The sequence below is a fragment of the Halichoeres trimaculatus genome, unplaced genomic scaffold (assembly GCF_033239565.1).
Source record: "Halichoeres trimaculatus isolate MK-OKI-2021-1 unplaced genomic scaffold, fHalTri1.1 fHalTri1_scaffold_2, whole genome shotgun sequence".
In the NCBI taxonomy this organism is placed as follows: Eukaryota; Metazoa; Chordata; class Actinopteri; order Labriformes; family Labridae; genus Halichoeres; species Halichoeres trimaculatus.
The window spans coordinates 25,891,498-25,905,218 of record NW_027437180.1 but is presented as its reverse complement, the minus strand read 5'-3'; the positions used below and the strand labels follow the sequence as shown (position 1 = coordinate 25,905,218).

The following is a 13,721-nucleotide window of genomic DNA, read 5'->3' as shown; positions in this document are numbered from 1 at the left end:
TTCCAGCCTTCTGTGGAGTGACGCCAACACTCTGACAGTGTCAAAGCAAGAGTCCCAGAGGACAGAATTGGAGAGGGAAGAGGAATGTAGCGGCTGTTGTTTGTGAAAAATGTAGAGCTAATACCTCACGATTTAATAAGTACCCCCTGCCTGACTGCCAAAGAATGATGGGTGTTTTAAAAAGTACAAAGATGTTCAGGAAACAATGAATGGTATGTAAAAATTAAAATACGGAACAACCCTTTGCATATTATCAAACGTGGGAGAATAGAAGCCAAGATAATAAAACAACAGAAATACAATTTGAAGCTGTGCATATGTAGCTGCAGCAGATTTTAAAATGCACTATGACAGACGGACAAAATGTCCTGAATATAACTTGAGCTGTTAAAGCAGCAGTGCTGAAACCTACCTTAGAGCTCATTATGTGGCTGAAGATTGAAAAATACAGTTTGTTCTCTAAACTCTCTAAATGAACTCATTTGCTCAGTATATTTGTTTTGGCAGGTAGGACTTCCTGACTGCAGCTCTGGCAGCAGTTTCTCCATGATCAATGCTCAGGAGCCACAGGTTGGCACTCTGTCAGCTTTTAATCAAGGTGTCGTGTTGGACTGGCTCTGCAGTGTTTGTTTCTTGTGGCTGTGGTGCCAGTGCTGCTGTTCTCCTGCTGCTGAAGGAGCTAGTTACTAGCAAGGGAGTCAATATATCAGCCCATTTCAACACTGTATCTTGGTGGTCTCCCTTTGAGCTCTGTATCTAGGCCTCTTTGGAATGGGGTCTTTGACCCACTCCCCATGGTGAGTTTATTTTGGGAATATGGGTCAATGCACATGGCTCCAGCATTTTAAAGTAAAGTTTGAGAATTTCTCCATTGGAGATGAAGCTTTTTGACATTCTCTGGCAGAGTGCAAACTTTTCTGCTCTGACAAACTTGCAGCTGTACAGTGTCCTGCATCCACACCCACATAACTCTTTTTTATTTGACTACAATGATCTGACTTGTAGTTGATATGTTTATTTTTTGGAAGAGCACTGCCTTTAGTTTGGAGCTTTATTTATCATCTTTCACAACATTTCACTTCATTTCACATTGATACAACCCCTGTGGCTTATCATGTGGGTCTCTGTTGTTGCTCACTGGTACTTCAAGAACATTTTTTTGCAACGAGACAGCTCTTTCTCACATTTATGTTTGGGCCATGTGGGTGCTATGTTTGATAGGGCTGGGTCTAACACAGTCCACACAGAACTACGGGATCTCCTACACCAAATTATGATGAGTTTCCTTGGTTTTTGACATGGGTTACACCTACTCAAAGCCTAGCATTATGATGAAACCAAGATCATTTTTTGGGTCGGTAAGTAGAAGAAAGCTGTGATAATAATAGACATCAGGCTTGTTTTTTTCCATGAGTTAAATGACTTCTCTCTGCATGATGCTCACTTTCACTCTCTGAAATGATCTTGGTGATAGAAGGAAAAAAGAATCAAGCTGTTTTGGAGTGAGACAATCACACAGGGACCACTTTATAAACATTCTTCACACCTAAGCCTAGCATTCTGTTCATTCTTTTGTCAGGAAGAAATAGTGAGGCAGAGTACAACATAAAAAAGAGCCGACCTGGCTTGCCTTGCCTGGGGAATGAAATGCTGTAGCTGATTATTACAGCTAACTATGATGGGAGGACCACCAGGGTAGTGACAACTGATGTAGCTGCCTCCGGGGTGAGACAAAGGTTTACATATTACACAAGCAATTTAGATGTTTTCTAAACATGTTGCCAAGACAGTGGGAGTTGGCAGCTCTCTGCCCGCCCCCCAGCCCCCTCCAAGCCTTGAATTTTGCATGGATTTTGTGTAAACCGGGAAAGAGTGAGGGGATGGGGAGCAAAAAGCATGGACTGAAGCACTCTGCACTTTTGTGCTCTCTATGAACTGTGAGTGAGCTAATAAATTCTTTCAGCCACTCAGCGTAGCATTCACGGATATCCCCCAAAGATTACACACACAAATCACTGCACAATGGAGGCCACCGGGAGGGCTGGGGCGTCACAGGGGCCCCCCGACCCTTTGGACAAATGCACATAACCAGGCTGCGGAGAAGACTGGGCAAAGGCAGGGGGTTGTAGGGGAGGTGCAGCTCTACCTAGAGTCAAAAACTTTATAATGGGTGGTAATGGCATGTTCAAGTCGTTAGCAAGGGTGTGAAGTAAACAGGCGAAGGTGGGAAAAGCGAGAATGGGAGAACAGCAAGAGTATGAAAGGGAATGTGATAGATACATAAAAAAGGGGGATTTAAGCGGTTAAAAAAATTAAAAGGATGTTGGGGGTGGGTTGTTGAGGTTGCATGTAGTGGTCTAAGTCGTGATGAAGATAACCAAGAGGGGGGTGATTCTAACCCCACACAGGCAAGCAGAAGCAAAAGAGGGACATAATTAACTCCTGAATCTTTTGTGTTTCTCATCTGACTGCAGGGTGGAGATGAAAGGGGCCTGCTAAGTCTGGCATTCCACCCCAATTACAAGAAGAATGGCAAGCTCTACATCTCCTACACCACCAACCAAGAGCGCTGGGCCATCGGACCACACGACCACATTCTTCGTGTGGTTGAATACACCGTTTCGAGGTAATGGGAGAAGTGTGTGCCAAATCTACCCTAAATCATGGGTCAGTCACTCCCTGAAAATAAACCAAAACTCCTGCAGCTTCCTAGTCAGCACAACATTAAACTGACTTATTTATTCAGCGTTGAAGATTTAAGTCCCTGGGTATACAGTTTTGTTCTGTAGAGTGCTGTACACAATATCATGAAGACTCAGAAGCATCCTCATTTAAACATATCTGGTTAGCTTTCATTCATACTCAGTGTAGGGAGAATTATAAATATCTACCACTGATTGTAGCTTTATATTTAAAATGATGCAAAGTGTAAGCTAATCAAAAGGAGTATAAAAAATGTAGACTCTACTGTAAAAGAAAAATCCTGATGGAATTACAATGTTGGCTATTTCTCTGCTTCAACATTAATTTGATGCATTTTCCCAGTGACCATGGCAACCACAGCAAAAACTGAGTACAAAGTGGAATTTTACTAAGACAAACTTCTTGTCTTGTGGGGATTCAAAATCTAGGTCGACGTCCCGCCTAACTTACTCTCAGTGCGCACTGTTCTGCTGAATATGTGGCTGGCACTCATTTGCGACACTCTTAATGATACACCTGTGATTAAGGAAACAATCTCCTCTCACGAATGCGTCTGTTACACTTAAATTTTCATAATCACAGTTGTATGTTTGACTTAATGATCTAATCTTAATTACAGTATTGGCATGCACAGACTTGGTGACTGCTGTGTATAGTCATTAAATTAGGGTCCAATACAGAGAAGACAGAAAAATATTTGATGATAGCTCATGAGAGTCATTTTTGTCTTTTGAAAGCAGCTTTATTTATTTATTTTGAAAATGGAAGGACTACACGAAATAACACATTATGAAATACTTGTTGCTGATACAGTGAAGCCAGATCCTCGCAAGAAATTGTGCAACATTTTACAGCCTGTTACATCTCCACCCACTGTCTTTGCCTCATTCAGAGAAAGCATTACATTTAGACCAAAAGTCTCCAGACAACAAACTATTTAGAGTTATTCAACCTTAAATTGTGGTGCTATGTCAGCTTTTTTTTTTTACCCATGCCTCTGTGTTGTGTCATCCAGCAGCCTTCTGGAGTACTTAGAGAGTTAACTCATTTATGAAATCATACCTTACACAGCCAATTTTAAGACTGTTGCAAACAGTCAGTTGCTTTCACCTTGACAGAAGGCCAACTGTGAGGCATCAAAAGCTGCTTACTTTTAAAAAGTTATCTGAGATTGACCTGAGTATCATGGATTAAACTTCAGTATTGAACGCCTCTTCAAACGTGTCTATAATGATTGTAACTTTGCTGGAAAGCGACTGTCATTTTGCACCCAGTTAAAGAAAGTCAATGACAATGCAATTATGTTTTCCTTAGAAAAAACCCAAACCAGGTGGACACCCGGACAGTCAGGGTGCTGATGGAAGTTGCAGAGCTGCACAGGCGGCATCTTGGTGGTCAGCTGCTTTTCAGCCCGGATGGTCTTTTGCACATCATCCTGGGAGATGGCATGATCACCCTGGATGATATGGAGGAGATGGATGGACTCAGGTGAGACCAAAAATCTAAGAACTGTGGTCAACATGACAATATTCTGGTGTGTGCCCCATGATTGAATCCTGTCCTAGCTCCTACTATCTTGAAGGTATATTTTTTTGTGTGTGTGTTTGAATGCAGTGATTTCACAGGGTCTGTTCTGAGGGTTGACGTGGACACGGACACCTGCACATCACCTTATTCCATACCCCGTAACAATCCATATTTCAACAGCACCAACCAGCCACCTGAAATCTTTGCTCATGGATTACATGATCCAGGCAGGCAAGTGAAGCATGAGAAACCTAACATCTTTACTTCTGAGCTACTAATAACTGTATTCAGTTTGTGTCAATACATTAAATTTCTTTCTTCATTTGTAATGTAGGTGTGCAGTGGATCGATTGCAGACAGATAACGGAACCCTGCTAATGCTATGCACCGATGCTAGTGGCAAAAACACATCAGCAGGAAGAATACTACAAATAACCAAAGGAAAGGATTATGGTGAGTTAAAATTTCCATTACATTCTCCAAAAAATGTGCAAAACATGTTTAAAATTTTCACTCTTTCTGTAATTGGAAGGAGTTCATCAGTTTGCAATCTTAAAATAGCTTGGGGTAAAAACAAACTTTGCCTAAGTGTTGTTTGATGGCATTGCGTATGAAGAAAGAAATGAAAATATACATTAATCTCTTGGATGACCTTTCATATTTATCCTCTTGAAGATGACATGTGGCTGTAAAAATGTCTTTCATTTTGCAAGAACATGCTTTTTTGGCAGCAAGTTAAGAAAGCACATGGGGTCAAGTGCAGAGACGATGCAGGTTAAGAAAACCCCCCCCCCCCCCCTGTGAAAAGTAGAATTTTCCAAGAAAATGTGAGATTTTGTCCACAAGAAAGATTTAAAACTGTCAACAACAGTAAGTGTTGAGCTGATGGTTCAGTGTTGTTGAAAACACAGCTGAGAGGGGCCTTGTTCTTCTCACATTTGGAAAATAATCAGTAACAGCAGTGCAGTGCTGTGCTCAGGCTTTTTCTCTTCACACAAGGAAAAAAAGATACTGATAATAAAACTACATTTAACTTTTTCATTTAAAGTGTTAATTTGGCAGCTCAGATGAATCCCTTGTATTCAAAGTGCCTGTTCTGGTCACACCAACTTTATCTCATTTGGCCTCTGGTTCAATCTCTTCAGGAAGCTTCCTAGGTCATGTATTTTTGAAGGCAGCAAACCTCTATTCTTGTTTCCATTTGCATAGAAAACTGTAATAAAAAATGCTGCATGTGTCATCATCTAACTCATGAACAACAAATTAATACCATCACATTTAACTGTGATAAACATAATTTCTAGCCAATTTTTGCTGCCAGAAATTAAGCTTGGTTAATTAAAATCCTTAGTATGTCAACATTGACTCTTTGTTCCTCACATTGAAGTTGTCTATCATAGAAGAAACCATAAATGCATTACAGTTTTTATGACAAACAAAAAAGAAAAAATCTGTTTGTGATTTGGTAATAATGGCATTAATCTTATTTGACTAAATGGGTGATTTTTCATCAATAGTATTAAATATGCATTTTATGCCGAAGAATTGCAACAAATGTTCACTTTAACATCCCTTACTAGAAATGCACATTTACCATTGTGCATTAAGAGACCTTGGATTCTTTGTTTTTCTCTAGAAAATGAGCCTTCTGTCTATGACCTGCAGTCCACTGGGGGAGCACCACCTGTAGGAGGCTTCATTTACAGAGGCTGTCAGTCTAGAAGACTTTACGGCAGTTATGTGTTTGGAGATAAAAATGGGTAAGTGTTAGAAAATAAAAACTGTAGAAACAATACAAATTTGAAAAGTCAAACTGTAAAATTGTAAATGAGTCCCCAAATTGGATAGGCAGCTTGATTGACTCTTGTCAAAGTGATTCTTAAGTTTCATCCACATAGAGAGACAAGTTGTTATACAGTTACATATAATGTTACTGTCACTGCTATAGCATGGCATATTCAGTGTAAATGGAGATTAGACATCCCTCCCTGCACTGTTCTCACTTCAGTTTGTAATTTATCCTACTTAGCCAATGTCAAACATTGACGCTTGAGTAAACAAAGGAAGTAAATAACGAAGGCGAGAGGGGGGGAGTACACTAACAGGAGTTGGCAATGTGTTTAAAACAATGTGTGGTCACTTAAATCTGTGACACAGTACTATTTGAGGGCATATTGTTGTGGCTAAGTGAAGGCTCCAGCATGATGTTTGTTTTGAAACTAAAAGCCAGCATCTTGAATAACACCATGTGAGACGTGGGGTGGAAAAGAAGGATGGGTCAATGAACTATGTTAGAAGAAGTAAAAGTTTTCCCTGTTTCCAGAATTCAACTGTAGTCTGAAGACTTGATGCATTCTATTTTCATTTACATAGCACTTTCTGTCAAAAATAAAGACTTATCCTCTTACCTATGGAACCTCCTTTACACAAGGTCATCTTTTAAAAGGAAGGATGTAGGAATTTGACTTTACTGTTTTTCTTCTCTTTTGTTTATTTCAGTAACTTGCGAATCCTCCAGAAGTCAGCGTTGTCATTACTGGCAAGTGAAGAGCAGTGGCAGGAGAAAGCTCTGTGTCTGGGCTCTGCTGGCTCCTGTGGCTCCTCGCTTGTGGGACACATTTTGGGTTTTGGAGAAGACGAACTAGGTTAGTAGGGCAACAATAAAAGCACTTTTTTTTCCCCGAAAATTCTCCACCTCTTCTCAGATGTTCAGTTGTGTTCTCCCTCATTTTTTCTCCACAATCTTTGTTTTGTTCTCCCTTGAGTGACAGTTAAGTGTTCACATATCTTCTGAAACACTTAAGGGTTTCACGGTTTGAAATATTTCATGATGGCTTGTTGGCTTCAAATAATGAGTGTCAAAACTGTGAAAAAAATACATATATTTACATCATGGTGGGGAATTTTCAACTTGGCTATTTCAGAGATTCTTTGAATGCTTTGTACCAAGACAGTGCAATGCATTAAAGCACCATTGAAAATCTTGGAAAATTGCAACATCTAGCCAACAAAGCGAAACACTTGGAAAACTACAGGGAAATGAATACCTCTCCTGCTCTTTGGGCCATTCCCAACAGGATATTAAATAGTGCATACTTCTTTCTGGATTAATTGTCCTTTCCATAAGATAGCAGTGATATGCCAAAGGCCCAATTTATTGGGCATGTTGGGCCACCTACAAGGCAACGGTTTGCATGGGTAGAGTGAAGTCTTATTGTTTACCTGGGGGCCTGCAGTGTTAAGATAAAGCAGGGTTAGCTGAGGTGAGAAGACTAGTATAACAAAAAACATAGTTACCAGTTGGACCCCCATCAAAGACTCAGTTATTAGCTGTCAGCTCTAATTTTTTTTTTTGATTGAGTGAGGGCATAATGTGGGTCAATCACAACACCATCAGAAATGCAGAAGGACAATGTCACTATTTGACAAGGATTTCAAGAATTTCTGCATTTGATCATAATATGCAAGTGTTTTCAGAATCATGGAAAGGATGGCTTGTGCCCCAAAGTAGGGGCCCCACAGACATATGTTTACAATTTGTCCCCTTTTGGAATTTTCTTGCAGGCTTGTTCCTCATTAAATTATCTACTGGCTTCCCAGTCATGAGTATCCATTAACCTCGTGCTTACAGACCCTTGGTGAAAGCACCAGTGCAGTAGCTGACTGTCATTCTGCTGATCCTCATGTCTTTTCCTTTCGTGATCTCACCTGTCATCTTCTTATCACTTTGGAACTTATACCGTGAAGATTGCAGTGAAAGCATGGAGTAGAAGCTTGTAATCAAAGAAGGTGGATGGCCTGTGCATTAAGACTGTTTCTTTCTTTTTGCAGGTGAAGTCTACATACTGGCAAGCAGTAAAAGCATGGCACAGTCACACAGTGGGAAACTCTACAAGCTGATAGACCCTAAAAGGTACAACCACGAAGACCTCACTTCACTTGTTTATGCCTTATAATAAGTTTTTAAACTAGCTCTCATTGGATGATTGTTTTTGATTTCTTCAAGCTCATTTCCCTTTTATGAGTCTTCATGACCTGCACATTTACTCACACACTACAGGCGTATCGCTGTGGCTCAAACTTATTTTCCATTCAGCTAGTTAACAAACAAATGCTGAGCAGTAACAGGAAAGCAAGCACAGCATTTCAAAGTGTTAGCATGACGCAATACTAACTGCAATTTAGATTAGTTAAAGCTATTAGCCTGCTGGTTCTTCTTGCCCATTTGGCCAAGGCTATTTGACAGCAGAGTTTATTCCCCACCTGTTGTCAAGAAGAGAAAGTTTAATGAATTTAGCACCTGACGAAACAAACACATTCCAAGCATTAAATATGGAGCATGTCTTAATCATCATTGGATTTTTAGACCTCTGGATTACTCCAACACACACACACACACACAAACACACACACGCACACAGAAATATATTTACTTCAGTGGTTCAACAAGTTTGTTTTCATGCAGTCTTATGCTTAATTAATGGATGTTTAAAAATTGGGAACACGCAAGTAAGTGTGAGTGTAAATTCATAATTCGTGTGTGTGTGTGTGTGTGTGTGTGTGTGTGTGTGTGTGTGTGTGTTGCTGTCATAATTCCTACCATATGCATCACAGTATTAGGAATCATTCAGATGGCAGCAGATACGTAAACTGTGAAAGCATACTGCAGGTGAAAAAACATTTTTCACTCAGGATAAGAAACTGTGCAGACTGGGCATGAATTTTTCCCCTTTATATACAGCACTTCAGAAAAACATCTGCAGATTGTGTGATTCAAACCATTCGTGTATCAAGTTTGCAGCTGAAGCTTGCCTGTCTTCTTATCAGTGCTTTTGCAGGAAGTCAACAGTTTCAACCTGCAAGTCTAAGCCCATCTGTTTTGGTCAGTAATAGGCTTGAGTCCAACTTAGAAACATAATGAATGCACAAGAAAATTCCTGAACAAAGTACTTTTTTTTAGTCAATACCAGATTTGATTAAGAGAGTAAGTTAAGTAAGAGAAGCAGACTCACAGAGAGGGAATTTGCATGCCTTGGAGTCACAATAGAAACATATCCGCAGCTGATTATTCTTGGGTGACGACAGTGCCACCCAGGCATTAGCACAATTAATTACGCCACAGATGTTTCAAAGGCCCTGATAGCTTGCGCTGTATTTATGTTTTCTGGCGTTGTCTGGGGATGCATTTCTCCCAAAGAACAATTCTTTCCACCACCAAGTGGACTTGTTTAGTCTGTGCAGACCCTGTGGTGTTTGGAGTCCTGACTCCTAATACACTCTGGCTTGGTTATTATGATCCTGTTACAGGGAGGCTGAAAAGGGGGTGCTCGGGGGAGTAAATGGGGTAGCTAATGTGTCTGACCTTAGCGCATTATCAAATCTGGTGGTCCCCTCCTTTTTTCCTTTTTTTAGTGCAAGGACATCTGGACTTTGCAGCCTTCGCATGAAGAGGTTTGTTTTAAAGTATGGTGGTTTTGTGGTCCAATATAGCATCTAGCACTGTGTTTTGATCAACTGTGTGTTTAGGAACATAGAGGGGGAAAGAGGAACTGTTCGGGAGAGTGGTAAAGGCTTACAGGGAAACATCAGCCATAAAATCCCTCAGCAGTGTTTGTGTAAACATGTCCTGGCCAGATGACTTCATTTCTAGGTATTTGTTTGTCAGTTGAAGTACCCCTCCAATAATAAATAGGCCACCATGCATTTTGAAACATGCTGAATGTGTGTGCTGTGAGTGTGAGTGCGCATGTGAGTGGAGAAAGGAGCAAGACTTGGCTTGTTTGTGGTATAGCTGTAGGAAAGAATTAATTTCAGATCATATGGCCTTTAAAGGAGCTTTGAATTGTCAGGCAGTCGAACTTTGAGCGTAGAATCTTTTATCAAATAGTATCCCTAATTAAACTTAGTGTGGATGCAAATGCACCTTTTTTTGTTTTGCTATAAAACCAGACAGTAATTAAGCACTTGCTCCCTGAAAATTAGTTCAAAGCATTCTGCAGAAGTAAGTGTATAAGATCCTGTCCTCTTCTGCTATTCAGCATCTTTACCCATTATTGCATACATTATACAAAAATCTTTTTAAAGCTGAGCTGCTGCCCTCAAAAATGGGTTTGATTGTGTCTTACTTTGCTCATTGTGGGCAGGTATTCAGGCTGGGCATGCTAAGTTTCAGTCCCACTGAGTCTGCTTTTGATAACATAATTATTTATACAGTGAGAGCATTATATTTATGCCAGGAACAAATACTCCTGGAAAGACCCTGTTCTTTTTGAGAAATAAACATACCAACAAAAGGAAGATATTATGATTCAGCACTAAACAAGGATTTGTTTCAGCCCCTGTGTATATACAATACACTTTGGGAGTCGTATAGTAAAGTTACATGTTTATTATATCATAATTCAAACGGCACATGCTGCACTTTATCCATGTGGTTGGACAAATTCAGCCGAGCTCTTATGGTTGGATTTTGGCAGTAGCTTAATTGTAACATATAGAGCCAGACCTCCTGCTGATTTCTGGTGTAAAATGCAATTTGCCCTTTTGTTTGTTTCAGCCCCTCCACAGAGAAGCAGGGAAAGCAGTATTATTGAAGGCTTTTCACACGTCCAGGTTTTGTCAGCTGCAGGCTGGACTGATTGAATTACAGTGCACAGAGACCTTAAAAAGACACAGTGAACCTCGAATAGGGTCCTGGGACCTCCTTTATGAACTGCATTAGCCATGAAAGTCACAAATCACTGGATGTACTGGGGAAGTAGACTGTGGGCGCTCATTTGTGGAAATATTTATCTGTATGTGTGCCCCTGTGTTTTTTTGTGTGTACAGATATAAACTAAGTGGGTGGTGGGTACACGCGAACATGCACATCTGTGAGCCTGTGTGAGCGTGCGGTACGCTAGCTCCCAGCACGCTGCAGAAAAAAAGAGCCTTTTCTTTATTTTCCTATCCCTCCTAAATCTTCCTACATCTCTGCTGTGGTCCTCCCCTTGACAAAGCTGCTTGCCAGTTGCGGTGAATAGCCCTGGCTCCTACAATACACAGTAAATTTCTTGCACAATTAAAACAAGGAATGAAGCTACAAAAGAAGCCCCCAAACAATGGAGTCAGATGACAAAACAGCAAAAGAGACCACACTGGCCCGTTTGATTAAGCCATTGTTGGGCCTCACAATGTACACTCCATGCCCCTTTCTCACATATACCTCATGTCAATCAAACTGATTCTGTGGGCCAACAAGCCAAACACACACTAATACACACTCACTGACTAACGTAGTGATAAAAAGATCAGGACAATCTGAGGCAGAGCATCCATAATGCTGTGGAAGAACAGACCTTCATGGATGAGAATTTTGAATGTTTATGTTCAGCCAAGTTTCTCTTGACCTGCTTCATTTTTTGTTTTTAACGCCTTATTTTAGCAGCTACAACATCTTGATAACTCCCAGGCTTATTGTTTTGTATTTATGTATTGATTTACATTTTATGTCAACATCATTTTGACCACGAAGCCACCTCATGTGTGAGCACTGTTGCCCTTATCCCACTCCCTCTCACACACATACACCATGCACCACCCCTCCCAAAGTTGATAAATTCCCACAGTGGCTGTTGACCCAGCTGCCTTTGTCAAGTGGCGCTACCAGCAGGTGCTGTTTTCACAGCCACCCTGGCAGTCGTACAGACTGTTTAGTAGCGCTGCTGACCCCTGCCTGCTATTAACAGTGTTAGCTACAGACCCCCCCAACACCAGCACCACCAATCCTCCAGGGACTTTTACTCTTTCTCTCTCTCCCTCGCTTTCTGTTTGCTTCCCTCCTTCGCCGTCTTTTAACTACATGCAGCCTGCAACAACAAAAGCCAACGCTGATGGAGGCTGGTGTTGGGTGCTGATGGGAGCATGGGAATCAACCCCCTCTGTTGCCCTCCATCCTCCAAATTTAAAGCAACTTTATCACATGCACACACACACACACACACACACACACACACACACACACACACACACACACACACACACACACACACACACACACACACACACACACACACAGAGTCAGTCAGTGAAATGCTATGTTAAATGTTACCTTTTTATAACTTTGTAGGTACAGTCACAAATCCACATCTTCCCACACCCTGAAGCTGTTATTTAATATAAAACACACAATATCCACCCGATGTGTGACAGTAAGTACACACAGTTGAAACATGAGTGCAACGTTAGCTCTCCTGGATCTTGTCATACAGCTAATTTGAAAATTGCTTGATTTGGGTTAGATGAACAAAACGACCCCCCCACCCCTTGATCCCTGCCGACCATATGCTCTCAAGCTGTGATTGATGATACCTGTTCTCTCAAGAACTTTGCATTACACTCACACACTGACCCCACTACTTGTGCTTTTCAGCTCTCATACCAGAACCAGAACAGTAGTCAGGGTCCAGAAAGTTCTGTTGCCTGACAAGCTTATTAATTCAGTAAAAGTAACTGCTAACACATCTACATCAATTATCTATACTGATCCACCTATCTCTGTTACAACACACACTCAGAGAAATGTGTGTGTGTGTGTGGGCCCATGAGCAACAGCCACTAACAGACGCTTCACATTTGAACTTCATTACGCTCCCCGCTGTATTATTTCCAGATTTGTAGAGCGTGATATGAAATAATTCTGTTTCAGTCCATTTGCTGATGTGCGTGTCTGGATGTTTGTCTTAATATGGAACGATCACAATATGTTTCTTGGGTGTTCAGACTTGACGCATATGGTGCAGAGATGTTTGTGTTTGTGTGTGTCTGCGTTTTCCAAATCGTGTTTATATTTGCCGGTGCCCCGTGCTAACCTCTGTGTGTTGTTTTGTTCATCAAGTCAGGAGAATTTGAGAAAAGCGTGAGTCAAACCAGTAAAAGCAACACTCTAAAACTGACATTTTTTTGTATGTTGTTGGAGGAAACCATGATGGAGAGCTGAGTCATAAACACAATGTTAAATTCAAGGACATACAGAAACCAGAGACCAGAGAGTTTTCATGTATGTTGAATTAGCCAATAGCTTGACAGTTTACAAATGTCTGCAGCTACCAGAGAGTACACCGATTGACTGACAAAATATGTAACTGATAAAACTTCTATGAATTATGGTAAATAGCCATGAATGGATTTTGCATGTGAAGCTGTTGTGATTGGTAAATAAGAACTGATGCATGTTGGTGGGTGTGAAAGGCTCCAATTTCTAAACCAACTGTGTGTAGCTGTTTCCTTTTAGATGTTCCACAAACCTGCTGTTTTGTCCACTTGGCAAAGCAGCTACCAGAACAAATACCCAGCTGATTAGCCACACAACACTTTGCTTTCTTTAGATAAATAAATAAAAGCATGTTTGGGACTCAGAGCCTAGTTATGCTTTATTAAAGACAGCCAATTTATTGATTTGATTAATAATGAAAGCCCCAGTTAAGCCATAACCGTTGTGTTGTTCTGTTTAC

General features: G+C 40.8%; 1 protein-coding gene across 3 annotated transcripts in view; it reads left to right on the top strand.

Moving 5' to 3' along the window:
• The window catches only part of hhip (hedgehog interacting protein), a 33,494-nt gene that overhangs the window by 16,691 nt on the left and 3,082 nt on the right, over positions 1-13,721 (top strand). For all 3 annotated transcript variants that reach the window (XM_074664678.1, XM_074664687.1, XM_074664695.1), the window contains 7 exons: positions 2,475-2,626; positions 4,018-4,191; positions 4,318-4,461; positions 4,565-4,683; positions 5,867-5,990; positions 6,730-6,875; positions 8,062-8,143. In XM_074664678.1, the coding sequence (XP_074520779.1) occupies positions 2,475-2,626; positions 4,018-4,191; positions 4,318-4,461; positions 4,565-4,683; positions 5,867-5,990; positions 6,730-6,875; positions 8,062-8,143 (941 nt within the window). The remainder of the gene's footprint in view (positions 1-2,474; positions 2,627-4,017; positions 4,192-4,317; positions 4,462-4,564; positions 4,684-5,866; positions 5,991-6,729; positions 6,876-8,061; positions 8,144-13,721) is intronic.